The sequence below is a fragment of the Rosa rugosa genome, chromosome 1 (genome assembly GCF_958449725.1).
Source record: "Rosa rugosa chromosome 1, drRosRugo1.1, whole genome shotgun sequence".
Classification (NCBI taxonomy): Eukaryota; Viridiplantae; Streptophyta; class Magnoliopsida; order Rosales; family Rosaceae; genus Rosa; species Rosa rugosa.
The window spans coordinates 57672665-57692832 of NC_084820.1; the positions used below are offsets into that span (position 1 = coordinate 57672665).

The window sequence follows — 20168 nt, forward strand, 5'->3', positions numbered from 1 at the left end:
TTAAAAAATTATTTCATGCCATGACAATTTTGTTCAGTATGAAAAAGAAAATCACAGGCAGGCCTCCCCGGCTCTTTTGCCTCCGGGAGAGTAAGAAGCTCGAGAACATTGGTAAGGAAAGCAACTCTCCCTCCTGTAGAGGCCTTTATATTTTGCCCAGTGCAAAACATGAGCAATAACCCCCAGCCCATAAACAAATAATAAATCACTAGTCTTAGTCTGGTCATTTCACTTGCCTCTTGTGATATACATCTGTTTTGCAAGAGAAGGAGAGGGTACACTCTGTGGTCTTTCCTAATGGATCACTGCTTGTCAAGAACTCAGACACTAAAGATGAACTAATTGCTAAACGAGTATCAGATTAATTACGTCCTAAATTAAAGCCTCCAAGAAAACAAGGAAATCATGCATAAAGATTATCGTAACGATATATAGTAGAACAGTAGCAGTTTTGTGAGATTACTTTTACTTATTTGTTCAGCAAGTAATATGAAGAAACTTAAAAACTGATAAAATAGAAAGCTTCATAAGCTTAACCAACTTATTTCTTGCAACAGGATATATTGAAATGTAAAAAACTAAAAACTGTTGAATCCGAATGTTGACTCTTTGTACTTGTAATGAAACTCTGAAGATTTCATTAATGTAGAATAACCGGCTTACAATTTGTAAGTTACAAAGGAGAGGACATGCAAATTGTGTGGCCTCGTTAAAACCTTTTCCAAGTAAAACCCTTTCGGATAAAACCCCGGACAAAGGAAAGAGTACCACGTTCCTCAAAAAGATACAACAAACCAAAACTAGATTGACTGACATTGTTGTCAATCTCAAGAACTAGGCAATAAGAGCATTGCATGCCAAGGTCAGCTACAAACACCATTGCACTTCACTCCAAAGGAAGTTGTTTTCCTCAGGACTAAAACTGATCGACTCCAACCAATCTGAACAATCTTTATCAGCTGTCTTTTGTTGCTCTTCAGTAAGGACCTCCACTAAAGACTCAGGCCAGTACACACCATCCTGAAAGCCAATCGATCCTCCACAAACATTGTTGCTTCCAGCTGAATCAGTGCAACCATTTTCCATGGATAAATATGGCATATCAGTGCCATCATAGGCCGCAGACAAGGATGATGCGGGAGTGTGAAGAAGGGTGTTGTTTAGCACGTTTTCTTCCGCCACTTCCATATTACTAGTCGCACCATTAACAACTAGCTGGTCTTCCATTTCTACCATACCCATTTGTTCTACTATTTCCTCCAAGAGAAAATCTTCCTCTGGTAGTGGAATAAATATTCCATGATCCTCTCCAAATGAAGGGCCTGATTGCACCTCGGAAGTTAACTGTTGGAGTCCCCAATTCTCCTCACCTTGAAAGCCAATTGCTTCAGCTTCTGAGGGTGCATTATCATCTTCAAAGCATGGCAATGTCTCTTCTAACTCAGCTGCGAATGCATCCTCTGCTGATGGCATTGGTACTAGTGCATTATCATCTTCAAAGCATGGCAATGTCTCTTCTAACTCAGCTGCGAATGCATCCTCTTCTGATGGCATTGGTACTAGTGCATTATCAATGGATGGAACGTTTCGTTGTCGCTTCGCTTGTGGCTCAAGAAACTCTTCTTGCTCCTTGTTTGTGTTCTCTCCATCATCACAGGCATAATTGTTTTCAAGAACCTCTCCCTCTTCACGTTGCTTTCTCTTCTTTTCGATCTTGGTTTTGGGTTCACCATTTTTTCGTAGCAGACAAAGAACATAGTCTTTCACCTTTTGTTTCTTGTCTCTGAGTGATCGATCAAGGTAGAACTCATGCAAGATCCAACAGCCGTTGTGCACCGATGCTTCGTTCTTGTAAGTAAGTCTTTTCTTCAAGCCAACCACACGACCAGTCTCCAAAGATTTTACTGGCTTGCCGGAGTTGTCGCCCTTCCAGGTGCCATTTCCAACGGTCCGGCGTATGCGTGAGTCTGTGGAACTCATCTTCTTGTGTTGGGTGAAGAAGTAGATGTCCTTGTTGAGCCTCAAGTCGTTTGGTCTTCTGGTCTTGTAGGCCTCCCATATCTCCCAAGGTTCTTGGCGACCGTAGAGGTCGCAGTCGAACACCACGCTGTTTCTGCCGGGCACCTTCTCTCCGCTCAAGAGGGGCTTAAGGTAGAAGAGAACTAGTTCGTCCTCCATGGGGCAGAACCTCTCTCCAGGAAGTTGATTGCCTCTGCTCTCCTCCATTGCAAACTCTTGCTGCATATTTCTTGCTTTTCTTGGTTTTGGAAAGAGTTGTTTCTGGAAAGAAGATATGAATAGCTAGTAGCTAGGGTTTCGATGGAACAGTTTAAAGAAACTAATGACTACGGCTTCGGTTGAGTAGTAGGGTTTTGATGGATGATTTATAGAAACTAGGGTTTTGGATGAGGGGAGAAGATATGAGAAGGTTTCAGATGGTTTGGAATTTGGAGATGGTCCAATTTATAGAAACTAATGACTTGGACTCTAAGTAACCGACTTGAAAGTAGGGTTTCCTTCACATAATGTGGACCAATTGGGTTTCCTTCAGAGTTTCATTACAAGTACAAAGAGTCAACATTCAGATTCAACAGTTTTTACATTCCAATATATCCTGTGGCATGAAATATGTTAAGCTTATGTCAGTTTTTAAATTTCTTCATATGACTTGCTAGAAGTAAAAGTAATCTCACAGAACTGCTGTTGTTCTACCATCTTTCATTACGATAATCTTTATACATGGTTTCCTTGTTTTATTGGAGGTTTTAATGTAGGACGTAATTAATCTGATACTCGTATAGCAATTAGTTCATCTTTAGTGTCTGAATTCTGATAAACCATATCATTCAAATAATTCAAATTCAAATTGAAGCTGTTTCTTATCATCTGTTACATCTGATCACATTGTTTAGATTCAAGTACCTCATCCTTTCTTATCTTGTATTTTGAATTGTAGGATATTTTCTGTTCTGATAGAGTAGAGTTCTGTTTTGATAAGTTTGTAATCTAGGACTTTATAATGTAAACGTCTATAGATACAAGCATACTGAGCTTGATTTCTCAAGCCATTCAACACAAAAAGTTATTCACTTAAAGTTCTTGACAAGCAATGATTCATTAGGAAAGACCACCCGGTGTGCCCTCTCCTTCTCTTGCAAAACAGAGATGAATATCAGCAGAGGCAAGTGAAATGACCAGACTAGGACTAGTGATTTGTTATTTGTTTATGAGCTGGGGGTTATTGCTTGTGTTTTGCAATGGGAAAAATATAAAGGCTTAGACAGTGGGAAGGTTTTGAGATAATAGGTGGGAGAGATGAGGTTGCAGGAGGGACATGGTTGGCTTGTTCAAAAAGGTGGGAGAGTTGCTTTCCTTACCAATGTGCTCGAGCTTCTTACTCTTCCGGAGGCAAAAGAGCCGGGGAGGCCTGCCTGTGCTTTTCTTTTTCAAACCGAAAAAAAATTGTCATGGCATGAAATAATATTTCAAGAGCGCACTGCAGCTACGACCTCCTTACTCATACTTCTTGGCCTAACGAAGAATATGATGTGCCTTCGCTATATACAATTGGTTATTGTGCCTTAAAAGAATGCGTGATTGGAGCAATTCTTTCATATTCTACATGTTATGAGAAATAGGAAAGTGTAAAGGTCTGGTGTATGTTTGCACTAATCTTCAACGGGTCTTGGTAAAACTACGTCACATGCGCATATAAGATGCTGGTCCAGTTTGAGTTATTTGAAATAGAAAGTTGAAAGAAGTTCATAACAAATGAAGGTGAAATTTTAATTAGTACTCTGAAAAAGCTGTAAAAATAAGATTTCTTAAAGCACCTGCAACCCAATCGAAAACTTGATACAAACTTGAATAACAATACATGAATTAGCTGTGTTTTGCTTTGCAAACAGGCAAGGAGCATAGGCATCAAAATAAACTCCCAGACCAAAAACCTCAAAAACTATAAGCTTGAAAGCATAAAAACAAAGCTTTCAATCAGCTGTGCATAATTTATACCAAGGGAAAATATAAACCAAAACCTGAGGGGCCAAACCAATACCACAATACACGAAAGCTAATATCGTTTCCCAAGAATGATGCCAAGGATGACAGACACAAGAGCCACTCCAAATATGACCTTAATGGTCATCATTGGGGAAGCATTGGCAGTGTGAGTAAGGCTCTCTGATGAGGATGAGGCTTGAGCAGAAGTTGTTGCTTCAGACTTTTTCTTACTCTTCCTTTTCGATGGAGTTGTAATGGTTGATCCAATGTCCCGGGATTTCACTTCCAATCCTGAGATATCACCCTGCAACAAGATTCAAATATAAGTACCTTTACAACTTCTTTGCTGGAAGACTTGGCTTCATGATTCTAGCAATTTTGTGCATGCCTGTGTCTGCATTTTGTATATACATAAAATTTAGACGGGAAATAGATGGAAAATACCTTTTCACAAAGTCAGATTCTACACAGATTTGTACAGTTTTTAACTTAAAGGTGACTGGGTCAGAAAATGCAGTATTTGAAATTGTCAAGTAAAAACTGTATTGGTTTAACAACTCACCTCTATGTTTTTTTTTTTTTTAATGTCTTAGCTGAGTTATTATATAAAGAGTTAGTTTCTAGAGTGTTGAACTAATGAAATCTACTTTTCTTTCCTCACCCTCTGAGAGTGTTGAAAAAGCTTGGTTCTCTGAGCTACTTCAATATGCACAACCTCCAGATTCACATTAAATGATTGCCAAAACCTAAAGCACAGGCTACACAACAAAACCAAATTCCACACATGAACAACTGAATCAAATAAGTTTCAATTAACAAAAGAAAAACGCAACAAAAACTTTCACTGCACAAATTAAATTCCAATCGATTAGAAGAAACTAAATAAACAACTATACAAATCATAAAATTTCAATCCATGTGCATTTCCTGAGCACAAAATTAAACAAAATAGATAAGAAAGTGTTGTTGATAAGAATGAGATACCATACAGTCTAAATGACTTGAAACAAAAACGTAAAGTATAATTATTCTTATTTCCAAACTAAAGTTTTAATTCCTCTATGCAAGAAGTCAATTGGAAGCCTTCAGAACCTAATCTATACATCAATTAATGTAATTACAAAATAGATGTAGCCAATTAAAGAGAACATATCAATTCATTTGGTATCAGAGCTGCATATGTATGTGTATACTTCCAGACTTCAATATAGCGAGGAAATAAAGACCACATGGTTATCTTGTTCTCTCTAGTTAATAACCTTTTGGCAGACAAAAGCAAAAACCCTCAACAATCACATATTGGTCGAATTATTGGTAACACAGGCATAACCTTTTTCCTTACCTTCAGTTTCTTCTCTGACCTTTCTGCAATTCCCACTATTTCAGAATATAATTAGCTTCCTCTGCTCGATTTCAAAATAAGAAGACTCTATCTCCCTCTCTCTTCTCTTAGCTACAGGCATGCTGCAACTCTATCTCCCTCTCTCTGCCTCTCTTTCACACAGTCTAGTATTATATTGTGAAGAGTGAACTGTTCAAATTAGAACCACAAATTGAGTCAAAATAAGAAAAAGGGGAAAACCCAGATCAAGTCAGAGCAAACCCTTCACTTTGAAAGCGATCATATTATTCCCCATGATCAATCATTTTCTTTGTCCACCAAAAACTAAGAACAAATATTACAAAATCGCATGCAACCAAAAAAAAAAAAAAGGAAAAAAAAAAAATCTTTCCCTTAAACTCATCAAATTGCATAAACGAAACCTATGACAAATCTTCTTCCTTTGTTCTTTGTATCTTCTTCCTTCCATTTAGCCATTTAGGTAATCCTTTTGTACTTTTCAACTATATAATAATAAGCAGACGTGAAGGAAAACCCAGCACACTTGCAATATGAGTTTGATTTCAAGTGAGGGAACACAGACAAAATCTCTATCACCCACAAAACCGCAGTCATACGCACTACCCAAAATTGCATGCACCGAAATACAAAATCCAATCAATCGCACCCAAAATTCAAAACCAAAATGTCAGACCAATCGACCAAATAAGAAGCTTACCTGAACCTCAATATATCAAAAATATCTGATTGCTCAATCGGATCCTCCGATTTGATCAAATGGATGCTCAATCAGATATTCCGATTTGACCAATTACGCACGCATTGGTCTGCGTTTGTTTTGGATTCTTTGTTTTTGATCTGAAAAGCTTGCCGATTGGTGTTTGGTGCTTGCGGTTTTGGATTCTGGTTGCTTCTCTTCTTTCTTCTGAACTTTCCCTTCTCTCCCAGTCTCCCTCACTCTCTGTCGTCTCCTTCCTTTCTACTTGCATGCAAACCACCTGTCTCCTTTCTGTTTCTCTGTAAATCATGGGCACAAACAGGGGCAAAATCGGAAGTTCGAAAGTTTCCCCAAGATGAACAGTAAACGGCTGCTCGCTTTATTAATAGTGCTTATATGAATTTTTTTTTTTTTGATTTATTAGGTGGAGAAAGACCTTCTATAGCCAAATTGTATTTGCTATTACCTTGTAAAATCTTGAAACCACTTTTTCCCAGTATTTGGCACGTGACGTTACTTGAATGAATGGTCAAATAAACCTAATATAGTCAGGCGAACTAGATATGGTTGAAGGTTCATGAAGTAACTGTTAACTAATCCCGAATAGAGGCAGCTCTCTCTAACTCTCTTGTTTGTCTACAGTAGCTTAATGCACTTGAATTTGTAATTATGTGGGATTATTTGACATATGTTTCATGTGTCCCTATAGCTAATAGTATATGATGGCTAGCGAAATTTCATAGATTAGTAACCGTGTACGTTGATTTGTGTTTTAACTACCGTTTCAAATTTTGGAGAGCCATACAATTTTCTTTCTTTTACTAGAAAGTTTTAGTTCTAGAACTCAGACAACCTAATGCACTTGGACTTAGAGAATCAATGATAGAATCCATGGCAGATTTTGATTGATTGATCATGGATGGATAGGCAATTCCCTTGGTTCTCATGGAAGACTTTAGTTGACTGGTATTTTACCAACGTGTATATATATATACTAGATATGCCCCTCGCGCGATGCTGCGAGATCAACAAAAATGATTTTATCTGTATGTCTACTTAAAAATAGTCTGCAGCTGATATTCCAACTCTGGGATTGGAGGCAATGCATCTCAGACCTTTAACATTTGAATGTATCTCATATTCTTTGCAATAGTCTGTTGTGCAAACAATGAGATTTAACCTTAAATTTCTTCAAGATTAGTCAAGTGCTACTACAACTTCTCTCTACACTGCGCTTCTTGGGTCTTTAGCCACATGAAAGCTTCAGTAGAAGATCTAGTGCTGAGTGCTGACTTCTCCATATAGGCCGACATCAGTTTCTTGAATAACTTCAAAAAGTTAATACTAAAAAGCACCTGTGTATAACCAAATAATCTAAATCAGAACAAACATGGACTATGTGGTATGAAATTCTTGGAAATTAAAGGGGGAAATAGAGGATATAAAAACAAATAACACCAAGTCCTTTACCTTGCATCTAGCGTTTCTGAAAATTATGCTGTTGGCATTGGGCAACTCATGAAATTGGTCCAACATTTTCTTTACGTCTACTATGGCTTTGCCATATCATTGTGTTGATCAGCATTAAAGAAGCATTCACAACTTTTGGCATAAAAAATGAAGACCTCCCAAACAGAATCACTACTGCATACAGTTCTTCCATTGCTCAAAATCCAGAGACAGTGCTTTCCATAGAATTGTACAACACCTAATCTATCTCTAGCTTGATCTAAAGCACTTCGGAACACTTCTTTCCCACCATTTTGGTTGGTCAGCGATGTTCAGCTCAGGAGTAGTGAATTATGCAATTGCATCAACGCAGACAAACTGTTTTTAAAATGGCATAGTCAAACTGCAGTGTCACTATAGTATCAATTGCAAACCAAATACAATTGATAAGCTCCATAGTTACAGACTAAAAATATATTAAAGTATCTTCTGAACATTACCAGAATAGTACTCGAGGTGATATGTTCCCCCACTTGGTTTGTTACTTCATGCCACCTCCTCTCAAATTTCTCCAGAACAATGTTGCCTTAAGGCCAAAAGTAGTGCTAATCAAAATCAACTTAAGCACCCAATTGCATAATATAAAAGTTCTATCAATAGATTACCAACCCTCTAAATCCTACCAAGTATCTAATCTTCAGACATAGTTTTTCATGAAATAAAAAAATGCATATATGTAGCACACATCAAATACATAAGACTACCTTGTACCAAAAGAAATTTCTACAAAAGGATTGAACCATTTTTTAACCTAATCTTAAACCAAATGATGCCGATAATAATGATAGCAATAGTGATTTGAATCAAGCAATCAAGAATACCCCGAAAATTCAAGCCTTTAGTTTCTAATCACATAAAAAAGCAGAGCAATCAAAAGACACACACAAAACCTAGAGAGATAAAGAAGAGAGAGAAACAGATCAGCATACCTTGTAAGCTGAAGAAGACGATCGGAGTCGTTTGGAATTGGATTTTCTTTCTTTCTTTTGGATTGTGAAAACAGAGCTGGAGTAGTTTCTGATTCGTCTAAATTGGAGAGAACTGAATTGGAGAAACAGCCGGTACCTCTCTCTCTCTCTCAATCGTTCTTGATAATTGATCTCTCTGGATGAATGGTTCTGCTTTTGAGCTTGGTTATGCAGCAAAGATGGTGGCTTTGGAATTGGATTTGATGGATGACTAAACCTGCTGATGTAGACAAAAGCCTCTGTCGGTGTAGATAGACGCTTCCAGATAGCCTCCGTCGGTGTAGCTAGACCAATACATAGAGTCAGAAAAAAGGAGAGAGTCGGTGTAGATAGTCGCTTCCAGAAAAAAGGAGAGAATGGCAGCGTGTAGTTATGGGAAATAGCAAGGGCAAAATCGACAATCCCGGATGTTACTGTAGAATGAACAGTGTAACAGTGGATCCGTCTTTAGATGTATGTATAATATGCAGATCCTATCCAGAGCGGAGCTCCGCTTTGAAAATTAACGTGTGAAGTTCGAGTTTTGGGCCACTTTTCGGTCGCATATTCACATCTCGACCGTTCCGTTTTTAGGTACTAGTGTATAGATCGTCTCTGCAAATTTTCAGCCAAAATGATGATCGTTAAGGCATTGATAATTGTCTTAAAGCTAGTACGGTTCAAGTTGACAGATTCAGTCCGTCCATTGGTTTAAGCGAGTTAGATACCTTAACGATCATCAATTTAGCTGAAAATTTGCAGAGATGATCTATACACTAGTACCTAAAAACTGAACGGTCGAGATGTGGATATGCGACCGAAAAGTAACCGAAAACTCGAACTTCACACGTTAATTTCAAAGCGGAGCTCCGCTCTGGATTAGATCTGTATATATATGTGTGTGTGTGTATCTTGTCATGGAGGAAGAGGTTGGCAGATTGCAAATTTGCAATACTGCTAAGCTACTTATTGGTTAAGTTATTCCTTGACTTGATTAACAATAACTGGTCTAACTTGGTATGCGTTCATTGTCTAGGTACGAGCGTGAAGTGATTGGATTTAAATTTGCTCATCACCACTCAATATAAAACTACCACATGTTATAAAACATAATCAGGGGCGGAGCCACGTTGGGGCACAGTGGGTCCCGTGCCCCAGTGTGATTTGAAATATATATAATCTGGTTGCACATTATAACTGAGGGCTGCCTTGTCTTGGTGGTTGAGGCAGATGCATGTGTTTTGGCTAGTCATTGGTTCGATTGCTGGTAACAGCAATGTGTTTTTTTTTTTTTTACATTAATACTATAATTTCTTCTTAGCAATGTGCTAATATTTTCTTTTTTATTATTCCTTTCTTTTTTCTAACATTAATACTAGTATTTCTTCTCAGAAAAAAAAAACATTAATAGTATTCTTTCATATAGTTACAAAGTTCAAAGATAAATTCTATTTCCATTATGAAAAATTGTCTAAAATCTAAAAATTATAAGTTTTATTAATAAAATATGTACTTTAAAAAATATATTGGTCTTTTTTAGCACAAAAATAGATATTGATCTTTCCCTATTTTTATTACAATTTTGATATATTTTAAGTTTAAATTCATTTGTTTATTTTTTTTTAACTTTCGAGTGCCCCAGTTGAGATTATTTTCTAGCTCCGCCACTGAACATAATTATAGTTAATCATGATGTTTTATTAAAAAAATATAATTTAAGTATTTAATTAATTCTATATGACGTAGCAAGATATCACCACAAAATAAAAGTGGTGAGCAAATTTAGATCTGAAGTGATTGGGGTACTTCCTGAAAAAGAAAAAGAAACATTATCCTTTTCATGGTCTTGGATGAGGCTAATGTCTTAAAATGACTATTATACCCCTCACTTTTTATTTTTTTTTCTCTCTCTCTACACACACACACACACACACATATATGTATGTGTGTGTGTGTGTGTGTGTGTGTATATGTATATATATATATAGAGAGAGAGAGGCAGAAAAAATAAAAAATAAAAAGAGAGAAAAATAAAAAAATAAAAAGTGAGGGGTATAATAGTCATTTTAGGACATGTTGTGTGAGAATTAAAAAGAATAAGGACTAAACTGTTTAATTTAAAAAATTTGGACTAAACTGTTTTTCATGCAAAAAGTATGAGGAGTAACGAGTATTTAATATTCCTAAGATAAATTACACAATGGATTCTGAACGTTAACTTGAATAGTCACTCAATTACATATCAATTGGTATTCTTTGAATTGGCCATGAAATTATATTGAGTCCTTTGTCCATCCCCTTTCTCATAGAAAGAACACTGTTCTAACTCAGTCACTTCTTTATTATCCATATCTTTTAGTTTATCTTAATAAATAATTAACATTATTTCATAAAAAACAAAAGACATAAGAGCATCTTTAGCAGACTCTCTATTTTGGCTCCTTAGCTATTTTAGAGATTATGTTTAACTTTTTATCTATTTTAGTAGCTGCATCAGACTCCTAATTAAGTGACTCTCTATTATAACTTTTAGTTATCTCGCTCCTAAATATAGAAAGCGAGATAAAGCTCTCTATAATTTAAAACATTCATTTTGAGTTACTTTATATAATTTATAAATACATTTAAACTATTTAATATTTCTTTAAAAAATAATATAAATTTAAAATTAGCTAAAATAGAGAGCACTGATACAGACGTATTTCTAAAGTGGCTAGCCAAAATGACTTTTTAGCTACTTTAGCTAAAATTTGACTCAAAAATGGCTAGCATTGCTAAAGATGCTCTAAGACCTCTAAGAAATGATTCACAATCATAGTTAGTAACACATGGAATGTGTATAGTACACGAAAAATACATACGTGTATTATTTAGACATTTCATTAAATAGTTTGTTGAAAAGTCCGGTAAAATATTTTAATTAATCAATTGATTAATTTTTTTAGTTCTGAAATATTAATTTATACTCATTTTTGTTGAATAATATGTGTACAATGCACAATTAAAAAAATATATATAGTACATGTATAATACTTTTGGCTTTAAAAATTTGAAAATTTTAATAAATCGCTTTTAAAAATATGAAGTACAAAAGTTTTTTTTTTTTTTTTAAATGTAAGTATGTGTTTTATTCCAGTATAATACAAAAAATTAATAACTATAGTCCATTACAAATATCATTTACTTCTTGTATAAATCACTGCTACAACTTAAATAAATTAGTGATAAATTCCACTTTGTTTGCTTACAATTGGATTTGAGTATATTCCTATTGGTTTGTTCTTTTCGGAAGGATGTGAAAAGACATTAAAACGCAAATTAATGAGGTTGCTAAAGCTTGATAGTTTTCTTCAACTTCGATTGATTTTCTAACGTAGTATCAATATCATCTCACCTCTTAAGGAAAGACCTCGATACCTATGGTCATGTTTCTCAACATTTCTTGTTAATTGAGGGGAATTGACATATTCACAATTTGCTATTAGTTTGTCTTAACTTTTGTCTTCTCATCCTAATTTTTTCTTTCTATTTGAATTTCTCTCTTTATAATGTCAAAATTTAATTAGTAAATAACGCAAATAAAATTACGAGTCCACAAAGATGATAATGAATGATAAGAGAACAAATTAAGGAAAAATCAAATGACTAGCAGAGCTCTGCTAGGGTTGCGCAGCCGCCACCTCTGGGTGAAGGGTTGCAGTACTTTCCTCCTTGTTCAAAGGGGACATTTTCCCTCATCTTCTCTGGTGATGGATTCATGGAGTGGGGACATTGTTGTCCCTTCTTTCTCATTGCTTTCCATGATAGAGCGTTGCGGCTTGCTGATTCGCTCGGTACAGGGGGCGACAGACTATCCATCCTCCATGGCGGCGGATCACTGTGGTGGGTGGTCGAGGCCACGGCGGGCGCGACTCAAGGTTGGCGATGAGGATAGTGCTAGATCGATTCCAGCCTTGTTGCGGTTGGGTGTGCGAGTGTTGAGCAGCCCGGATCAGCGGAGTAGGCATGACGCGGTGTTGCCCCGGCGATGGATGGCAAGATGCCTGGGCATTCTCCGGCGAGTATCGGCAGACACGAGTTTGGGCTTTCTCCGGCGGGGAGGAATTCCGTTTATGGACCGGCAGATCGATTCGATATGGGGCTTCTCTTCTCTAGCTTGCTTGGTAGGCTCTTCCAGGCTCGTTCTCCCCCAGGCGGGGCGACGCTCGGTGGTGCGGCGATTCGACTCGGCGGTGCGGTGGCATGGCGCATGGGTGCCCAGTTGTTCGGGTGTCCACATCACTCCCAGACGGGCCGGAGCTAGAGGGCCCAAAAGTTTGGGTGCCAAAAGGATATCCACTTGGGTTTGGGTTTTAGTTATGTATGCTTTGGCAGTTTTCACTCTGAACTCAGGCCGGATTTGGATTCGAATTTGGGACCCGGGTCGCACCCAAATTCGGATCTTGAATCCGAGACAGTTGCTCATTTTGATATGGTATTGGTTCTGGTTCTTAGGAGTTCGTTTGCTAATTTTCGAGTTTCTGACACCCTCGGTTACTTTCGAACTCCTGGTGAGCGAATCACCTCTCCTAGGTGATCATATCACCGGTTACGGTTACGGTTACTATTACATTTTCACTGCTCTCGTGACATATGCAGTGCAGCGATGTCGTTCGGCATCAAGTCACATCTTGGTTACCTTTCATTCTAGATGCGTCTGTGCATCTTGTTATCCTTTATTGTTATTTCTTCATTATAGATGCGTTTGTGCATCTTTTTATGCTTTATTGTTTTCTTTCTATGCTTTTGCATCGCCCCATATACTCATTAGTTTCATTTAATATAGTTTGTCGTCTTTCCTTTCAAAAAAAAAAAAAGGAAAAATCAAAACTAAACTTTTCAATATCTCTTAAATGAACGCAATAAAAATTAATCAAAATTCCTCAAATTTTAACTTTTCGCGTTCTCATTAAAAATTCTCGTAGAATCGAAAATCAGTAATTGCATCAAATCTCCAAAAAATCCCAATTGAACACAAATCGTATTTAGATCCTCGTGCTAGGTAATCTCCACCGAGTCTAACAAAACAACAACAATAGAAACGAGTATATTCTTTATGTTTTCCTACTTGGGTCAACATGTTACATGTCATAGAATCATGTAGTAGATTAAGACATAAATGTATGCAATACAAATAAATTATAATATTTTTGAATCTAAATCAAGTAAGAAAGAGTTATTGGTGGGAGTGTGACACAAAAGAAAATTGAAAGATCAGAGAAACAATTTAGAATTATGAGCTTGGAAGGGACACTTCGCAGAACCTTCGTGCTGTTTAGTTTACTTCGTTGTCTTCAACTCAACTATTTGCTTGTTGCCGGCATTCAACGCCATCTCTCCACTATTGACTCTCCATCTTCTTCTTCATTCTATCAATATTTGATCGGAGCAACCAAAGTAGCCCATTTGATTATCTCCACTTTCAGAGTGGTAGGCTCCAGTAACAGACACACCCACCTTTTATTTTCTTCTAATCTCTCAAAAAGGCCAAGACTTTGAAGAAAGTTGATCAAATCCAATCCATTTTTGCTTCTGGGTCTGAGGTATTTCCTTTGTCTTTTACTACCTGTCTCTGTGGATTGAATTGATCTGTTTACTGTGTCCTGTTTAGTAGTGTTGTAGTTTGTCACTAAAAGATAAAAGTTGAGTTCTTTTAAAGTGGGTAGGTGTTAATTGGAGGTTTAGATTGATCTGCAAGTACCCAGCTTGAATTCCACATGGCTTCTTCTGCAACATATGTTACTGCAACTTCCAAAAGCTGTCAAATTTACTGAGCCGTATGGGAAACTGGTTTTTCTGCTATTTTTTGTATTCCAAGCTCTTAAATTTTGTTCGTTTGGATTTGTTTTCTTATAGGGTCCTCATAAAATTACTGCTTTTGGCTGAGTTGTTGCCTTTGAGTTGATCTTCTGCAGATAAATGCCCAAGGTTGAATGACTCTAACCGTTGGTATAAATGATTGATTTCAATGTGTTGAGTTACTTCTACCAAATAAGTAAAAGTTATCTTGTTTTTTGTGTCTGGGGTCCTGGTGTAACTGCATTTCTGCGTTGTTGATAATGTCTATTGGGAAACAAGCACTCAGGATTGAATGACTCTAAACATTAATATTTTTGGTTTCTGTCGATGTTTTGATTTACTTCACCAATAGTGTAAACTATCTAAGGTTTTGTGAGTACTGTTTTGGTGTAATTGCATTCCTGGTTTATGATTCCTTCTATATTGGTTGGTAATTTGTATGCAGATGGGAGCCATAGGTGTAAAGGTAGACCTTGAATCGGATGAGGAGATCCCATTTAGCTCATCAGCGGCTACGAATAAAGTAGAGGCCTTGGATTTTGAGATGGTTCATTTGCCTTCGCGGCCAGTTATGCCAAACTCATGGATTGCAAGACATATAGGGATGAGAGCTGTGAGGAGTATTTATATTGTCTTATTAAAAGCAAAGATCAACATGTTGCTACCATTCGGTCCACTGGCAATTCTGCTACATTACGTTACTGGAAAGCATGTATGTACTCCTCCTATATTTTATCACTACAATAAATTGTTTCAGTTAGGAGAGAAATGCAGTAGGGTTTAGGAAGCAGGAATGCGTTGAAGAATTTATTTTGGCTTGCCTCAGTTTCTTTTTTTAACCTTGGGATGAGATCACATTGCTATTTAATTGGCATGATATTCAAACATGGTTTCTCTTGAACACATTCTTAGTTCTAGATCCAATAATTTAAATTGACTTCATCCCTGTTATAATTCATTGACAGTTACTTTGTATACGTTAGGGATGGGTCTTTTTCTTCAGCTTATTGGGCATCATACCTTTGGCAGAGCGTCTAGGATATGCGACTGAGTAAGTGATAGCTTGCATTAGATATAGTATTAAATTGTCATAGGACTCGTGATTTTGTCCACGGCTAACATTTTAGTTGGGCAAATGTTGTGGTGCAGGCAACTCGCTTTCTACACAGGGCCAACAGGTACTATTAGAAATTAAACTATGCCAACTGGTGTTAGTTGACTAGAAAAGCTAGAATGTGGATAGAGATTACTGGTTAGGTTGATATTCTTAACCTAAGTCCCCAGTGCCAAATAGTCTGTCTTTCAGTTTACTTGATGCATATGGATAGGTAGTTCCCTTGTATTCAAATTCATAGCTTTCTAAACCTACTTACTGTTTGCAGTTGGGGGACTTTTAAATGCCACATTTGGAAATGCAACAGAAATGATCATATCGATTTATGCATTGAAGAATGGAATGATTAGGGTTGTTCAACAATCGTTGTTGGGGTCAATCTTGTCAAACATGCTCTTAGTTCTGGGTTGTGCCTTCTTCTCTGGTGGGATCGTTCATTACAATAAAGTTCAGGTGTTCAACAAGGTAGATTACATATCTAGCTGAGCTTTATCCATTATGATATAGTGCTTTGATATTCATTTAAATTTGGTCAAATAACATTTACTCAAATGTGCTTATCTTTGCAATAGTCGGCTGCCGTCGTGAATTCTGGATTGTTGTTGATGGCTGTAATGGGGATAATGTTTCCAGCTGTGCTTCATTTTACACACACAGAGGTGCATTTTGGGAAGTCAGAGTTGGCTCTTTCAAGATTTAGTAGCTGTATAATGCTAGTGGCATATGCAAGCTACCTTTTCTTTCAACTTAGAAGTCATCGTAGTCTTTATAACCCCATTAATGAGGTTAGTTAAGTTTGCTCAATTTTTTTGAGTGTTTCAGGAAGATTTTCTGATCCAATTTGTATTTAGTTCCTTTGGTCATCATTTCTTTTGCAATTTACAGGAAGGAGACAATGATGAAGATTGTGATGAGGATGAGATTCCTGAGATAACTCACTGGGAAGCAATTGGCTGGCTTTCTGTTTTAACTGTGTGGGTGTCCATTTTGTCCGGATACCTTGTCGATGCCATCCAGGTAATGTGTCTTTGATATACTGCTAACTGTGCTTTGGATGCCTGTATTTGTAAGCTTGAGATGTTAGGAGTAGTTTTTCTAAGTTTCGTGAATCACCTGAGGAAGAGCATCCATCAAATTGAAGTTTGATGTTTTCTTATAATTACCGTTATGAATCTGCTAATGAAGTCCCTGTTCCCTGAAACAAAGAGCTGCTTGAATTGAACCCTTCAAGAACCGCTCAATATGCAAACCCTTAATTATTACTCCAGTTGTTAGAACTTTACCAACCTTCTTGGTGCTCCATATGCTCTACCTCATCATCAAGTATAGGTGGCTTGTTCAACCGTCCATAACTTTTGGCATCAGAACTTGTTATCCTACTTCAACTTGCTCTTCATTCTCTTTGTCCTATGACAAATTTTTTTTTTCTATTTTGTTGTTAAGCAAATTTTTTTTTTTTGGTGAACATTGGTGAAGAACAGTTTAGACTTTTGATTTATTGGTTTTTTTTTTGTGTGTAATTATTTGATAACTCAAGATATATTTGGTTTCTCGCAGGGAGCATCAGACTCTTTCAACATTCCTGTGGCATTTATCAGTGTCATTTTGCTCCCTATTGTAGGAAATGCTGCAGAGCATGCAAGTGCTATCATGTTTGCCATGAAGGATAAGCTTGTGAGTGCTTTGAGATTCATAACTATCATTTTAGAGATTTCGTTTATTTTATTGATGGAATTACTCTATCTACAGGACATTACACTTGGAGTTGCGATTGGATCATCGACACAAATATCCATGTTTGTGGTGAGGACTTGACTTTCTTGTTGTATTCCTTTGACATAGGACATAATGTTTTGAACCCTCGCTGACCACTTTTGGACTTGCTAGTTGGTAAATATTTCGTTGAGTTGATCACATTATGTAAAACAGCACTCCATCATTGCACACTCTCTAGATCTGGCAAAAGTGAAAGACTTTTTATTCTCATAAAGTGGATAGTAGGAAAGGATGATAATATTTGTTGTCTTCATAATTATAGATTCCCTTCTGTGTGGTTGTTGGTTGGATCATGGGAGAGCGAATGGACTTGAATTTTCAACTCTTTGAGACTGCTACACTCTTTATCACCGTGCTTGTAGTGGCATTTATGTTGCAGGTTTGTTGTGCATATATCGTTTGCCTCCCCTTGGCTATTATATTACATTATTGCAGTTATGCAGCTCCAGTTTTCTGTATAATACAGTTCTTATTCCATAAACATTTTCATCTAAGATTCATTGCCTTATTCTTTTAGGAAGGGACGTCAAACTACTTCAAAGGATTGATGCTTATCCTGTGTTATCTCATAGTTGCAGCCAGTTTTTTTGTACATGTAGATCCTTCAAATGGTGAGTTAAGCAATTTATTATACATCTTAAGTGAAAAAGAGAAAAGGATAGTAGAGTCATCCTTGTATGCATTCGCATATAGAGGTGTACAAAATATGGCTCTTTTTATGGCTTAATTCGTGGCATACCTGCTTTTACAACCAATACACTTTTAAAGCTGCGATTGATGAAAAATGCACATGATCCCTCAAGTTTTAATTGTCACATCAGGCTTTTAATTTTGTAACTGTATTTTTCTGTTTGTGATTATGTGGCACAAGTAATGTCTTCAATAGTAGTGAAAGATGCATGAATGAAATGACATGCTGAGAGCGTTCCATTTAGCCATTGTAATTGGATCTCACTCGCAATCTCTTAACAACCACCTAAACTGATCTGATCACTAATCGAGTATACATAGGCTCTATATGTCTTATGCTAGTCTCAATGTAGAGTGGAATATGTTTCCTTTAAGAAATAAATACTCTTCATGTAGACTGCAATCTCTCATGAAAAACTGCTAGGGCTGTTTTCACTGTTGACATGAACTGTAAGGCCTGTATTTTGTTCCTACAATGCTTGATATGTTTTGTGGACCATAATTTATTAGTTATATGCATATAAATTGTCTGAGGTATTGTTCTCTTACCAGATATCTGACATTCTGTTGTGTTAGACTGTGAACTGGACCTCACAATCAAAATAATCCTGGTATAAGTTGATAATCTGACAACAAAGAATGTGAATTCCATAGAAAGAGAAGATTTCCTTAGTAGGAATGATACTTCATTGGCACATTTAAGATGCTGTTAACATTTCAATACTTGAATGTGTGTTGGCCTTTGTTGCAGATGCTAACTAAACTAACAGTTGGAGTGGCCGCCGTGTATTTGAAAATCAATGCAGTATCTGCACGCAAAGGTGTGGTAGAAGTTATATAATTATATTTGTGAAACTACTCTTCCACGATTTCTCAAGCCTATGATGTTGGTTAGTTGCTTTATTTTTTTGATCATGTAATAGAAAATCCATATGATCTCCCAGTACCAAAAAGCTGGGAGATTTCATCTTTTGTATCATCGAGTTTGATCCTCTTCACCTGTAAGCTTTCATTCTCAATTTTCACTTTTGCAATGGTTTTCAACAATGCCGCCTCCGGCTGTGAATCAAAATTTTGTTTTCTTGATTTTAAGTCTGCTTGCCTTGAGTTTATCCCAGTACTGTTTCCATACACATACTGACATACATATTCTAATTGTCAACTCTAGTGGCTTTCGAAGAAAATTATTTCTTGATAATGAGAAACACCTTATAACTGTGGTTAAATAATGTAAACCTCTGGCAAACCATAAAGTAAAATGCTGCAGCAGAGTGATCTACCATGGGAAAGTCTGATCCTAACGACATTTTTGCAACAAACACCAGGTTTGAAGTATATGAGTGATGTAGAGAACATTCCCAGTAACCACTAGTATCTGAGACGCAAGGAATTAGATTCCATCCCTTGTGTATCTAATCCTTCAAATATGAGTCGAGTTGAAACTACTTGACATTAACTTGACGTATCAAGTCAAGGTTCCGCCTACCACCACTGTTTTTTGGTTTTTTAGGTCACAGGCCTACCACGACTTTTGACCTTCAATTTTTTTTTTTAATATTTAGTATTATTATTATAACATGGGTATATTGGTATAGTGGCATAGATTTTTTATTTGTGAGAGATAAGTCTTAAATTTGATATAGGGATTGTTATGTAATTAAAAAAGAAAGGTTAAAATAAGAAATTTCTTTGAATTGGCCGTTCAAGTTCATTTTTGTTGTACTTTGAAATGATTTTGATTTTGAGAAAATTGATTTTATAGATGAGAGAAGAAAACAAGACCAGTTGCACTCAACCTTGCCCCTTGGGTTTTATTAGCTCTTCCAAGATCAACTCTGTGCGTCCCTTCTTTGAGTCCTTCCTATCTGCAACTAGACGATGTCACAGTTGCCTTTGTGGCCTAATTGACACTTGATCGGAACAACATCCTTTAACATACGCAGGATGTTTTCATTCACCAATACTATTTCATTATATCTCTCTTTTAATAGTTTACAGGCTCCCTTTATGAGCATGGAACCGTCAAATGATTGGACCTAATCTATGTATCATTGTGCTACTACCATAAATTCTTTATCTACTCCATATCGGTAGAGAAAGGGTATGTAATTATCTTTTCTGGATTGAGTTATTAATATATTGATATAATATTCATTAAAAATCTATTTTACAAAAATCTATTGAGATAAGATTTGTTCGCGCTACTTTTGTTCGCTTCTAAGCTGGCCAGGT

At 36.6% G+C, this 20168-nt stretch overlaps 1 protein-coding gene and 2 long non-coding RNA genes across 6 annotated transcripts; 1 reads left to right on the forward strand and 2 right to left on the reverse strand.

The window, feature by feature from the left end:
- Window positions 1-3834: 3834 nt before the first annotated feature.
- On the reverse strand, window positions 3835-6382 carry LOC133725649 (uncharacterized). Of its 2 annotated transcripts, none has more exons than XR_009854521.1 (4): window positions 6063-6382; window positions 5345-5533; window positions 4664-4760; window positions 3835-4396 (listed from the first exon to the last, which is right to left on the reverse strand). It is a non-coding gene; the product is annotated as an uncharacterized LOC133725649 (long non-coding RNA). The 2 variants fall into 2 exon arrangements; XR_009854520.1 differs by having other exon boundaries at window positions 3835-4306; window positions 6063-6377.
- A 731-nt stretch (window positions 6383-7113) lies between these two features.
- Window positions 7114-8871, reverse strand: LOC133742785 (uncharacterized). The gene is made up of 4 exons (XR_009862732.1): window positions 8501-8871; window positions 8012-8097; window positions 7533-7889; window positions 7114-7417 (listed from the first exon to the last, which is right to left on the reverse strand). It is a non-coding gene; the product is annotated as an uncharacterized LOC133742785 (long non-coding RNA).
- Window positions 8872-13753: 4882 nt separating this feature from the next.
- Window positions 13754-19028, forward strand: LOC133725650 (vacuolar cation/proton exchanger 2-like). 3 transcript variants are annotated; one of them, XM_062152988.1, is made up of 13 exons: window positions 13754-14100; window positions 14414-14485; window positions 14802-15068; window positions 15340-15407; window positions 15506-15534; window positions 15739-15935; window positions 16043-16255; window positions 16356-16487; window positions 17028-17144; window positions 17220-17273; window positions 17509-17625; window positions 17764-17857; window positions 18688-19028. In XM_062152988.1, exons 2-13 carry the CDS (start codon window positions 14477-14479, stop codon window positions 18696-18698), a joined length of 1308 nt encoding a protein of 435 aa, XP_062008972.1. In that variant the 5' UTR covers window positions 13754-14100; window positions 14414-14476; the 3' UTR covers window positions 18699-19028. The 3 variants fall into 3 exon arrangements, with proteins under 3 accessions (XP_062008972.1, XP_062008973.1, XP_062008974.1); XM_062152989.1 differs by lacking the exon at window positions 14414-14485 and having other exon boundaries at window positions 13755-14100; XM_062152990.1 differs by lacking the exons at window positions 13754-14100; window positions 14414-14485 and adding an exon at window positions 14216-14334.
- Window positions 19029-20168: the final 1140 nt, after the last annotated feature.

Excerpts from the sequence above, each read along its gene's own strand:
- LOC133725650 (XM_062152988.1), top strand. Across the intron at positions 17,145-17,219 it reads TTGCCATGAAGGATAAGCTT|GACATTACACTTGGAGTTGC; the intron begins GTGAGTGCTTTG and ends CTCTATCTACAG. Across the intron at positions 17,274-17,508 it reads CACAAATATCCATGTTTGTG|ATTCCCTTCTGTGTGGTTGT; the intron begins GTGAGGACTTGA and ends TCATAATTATAG.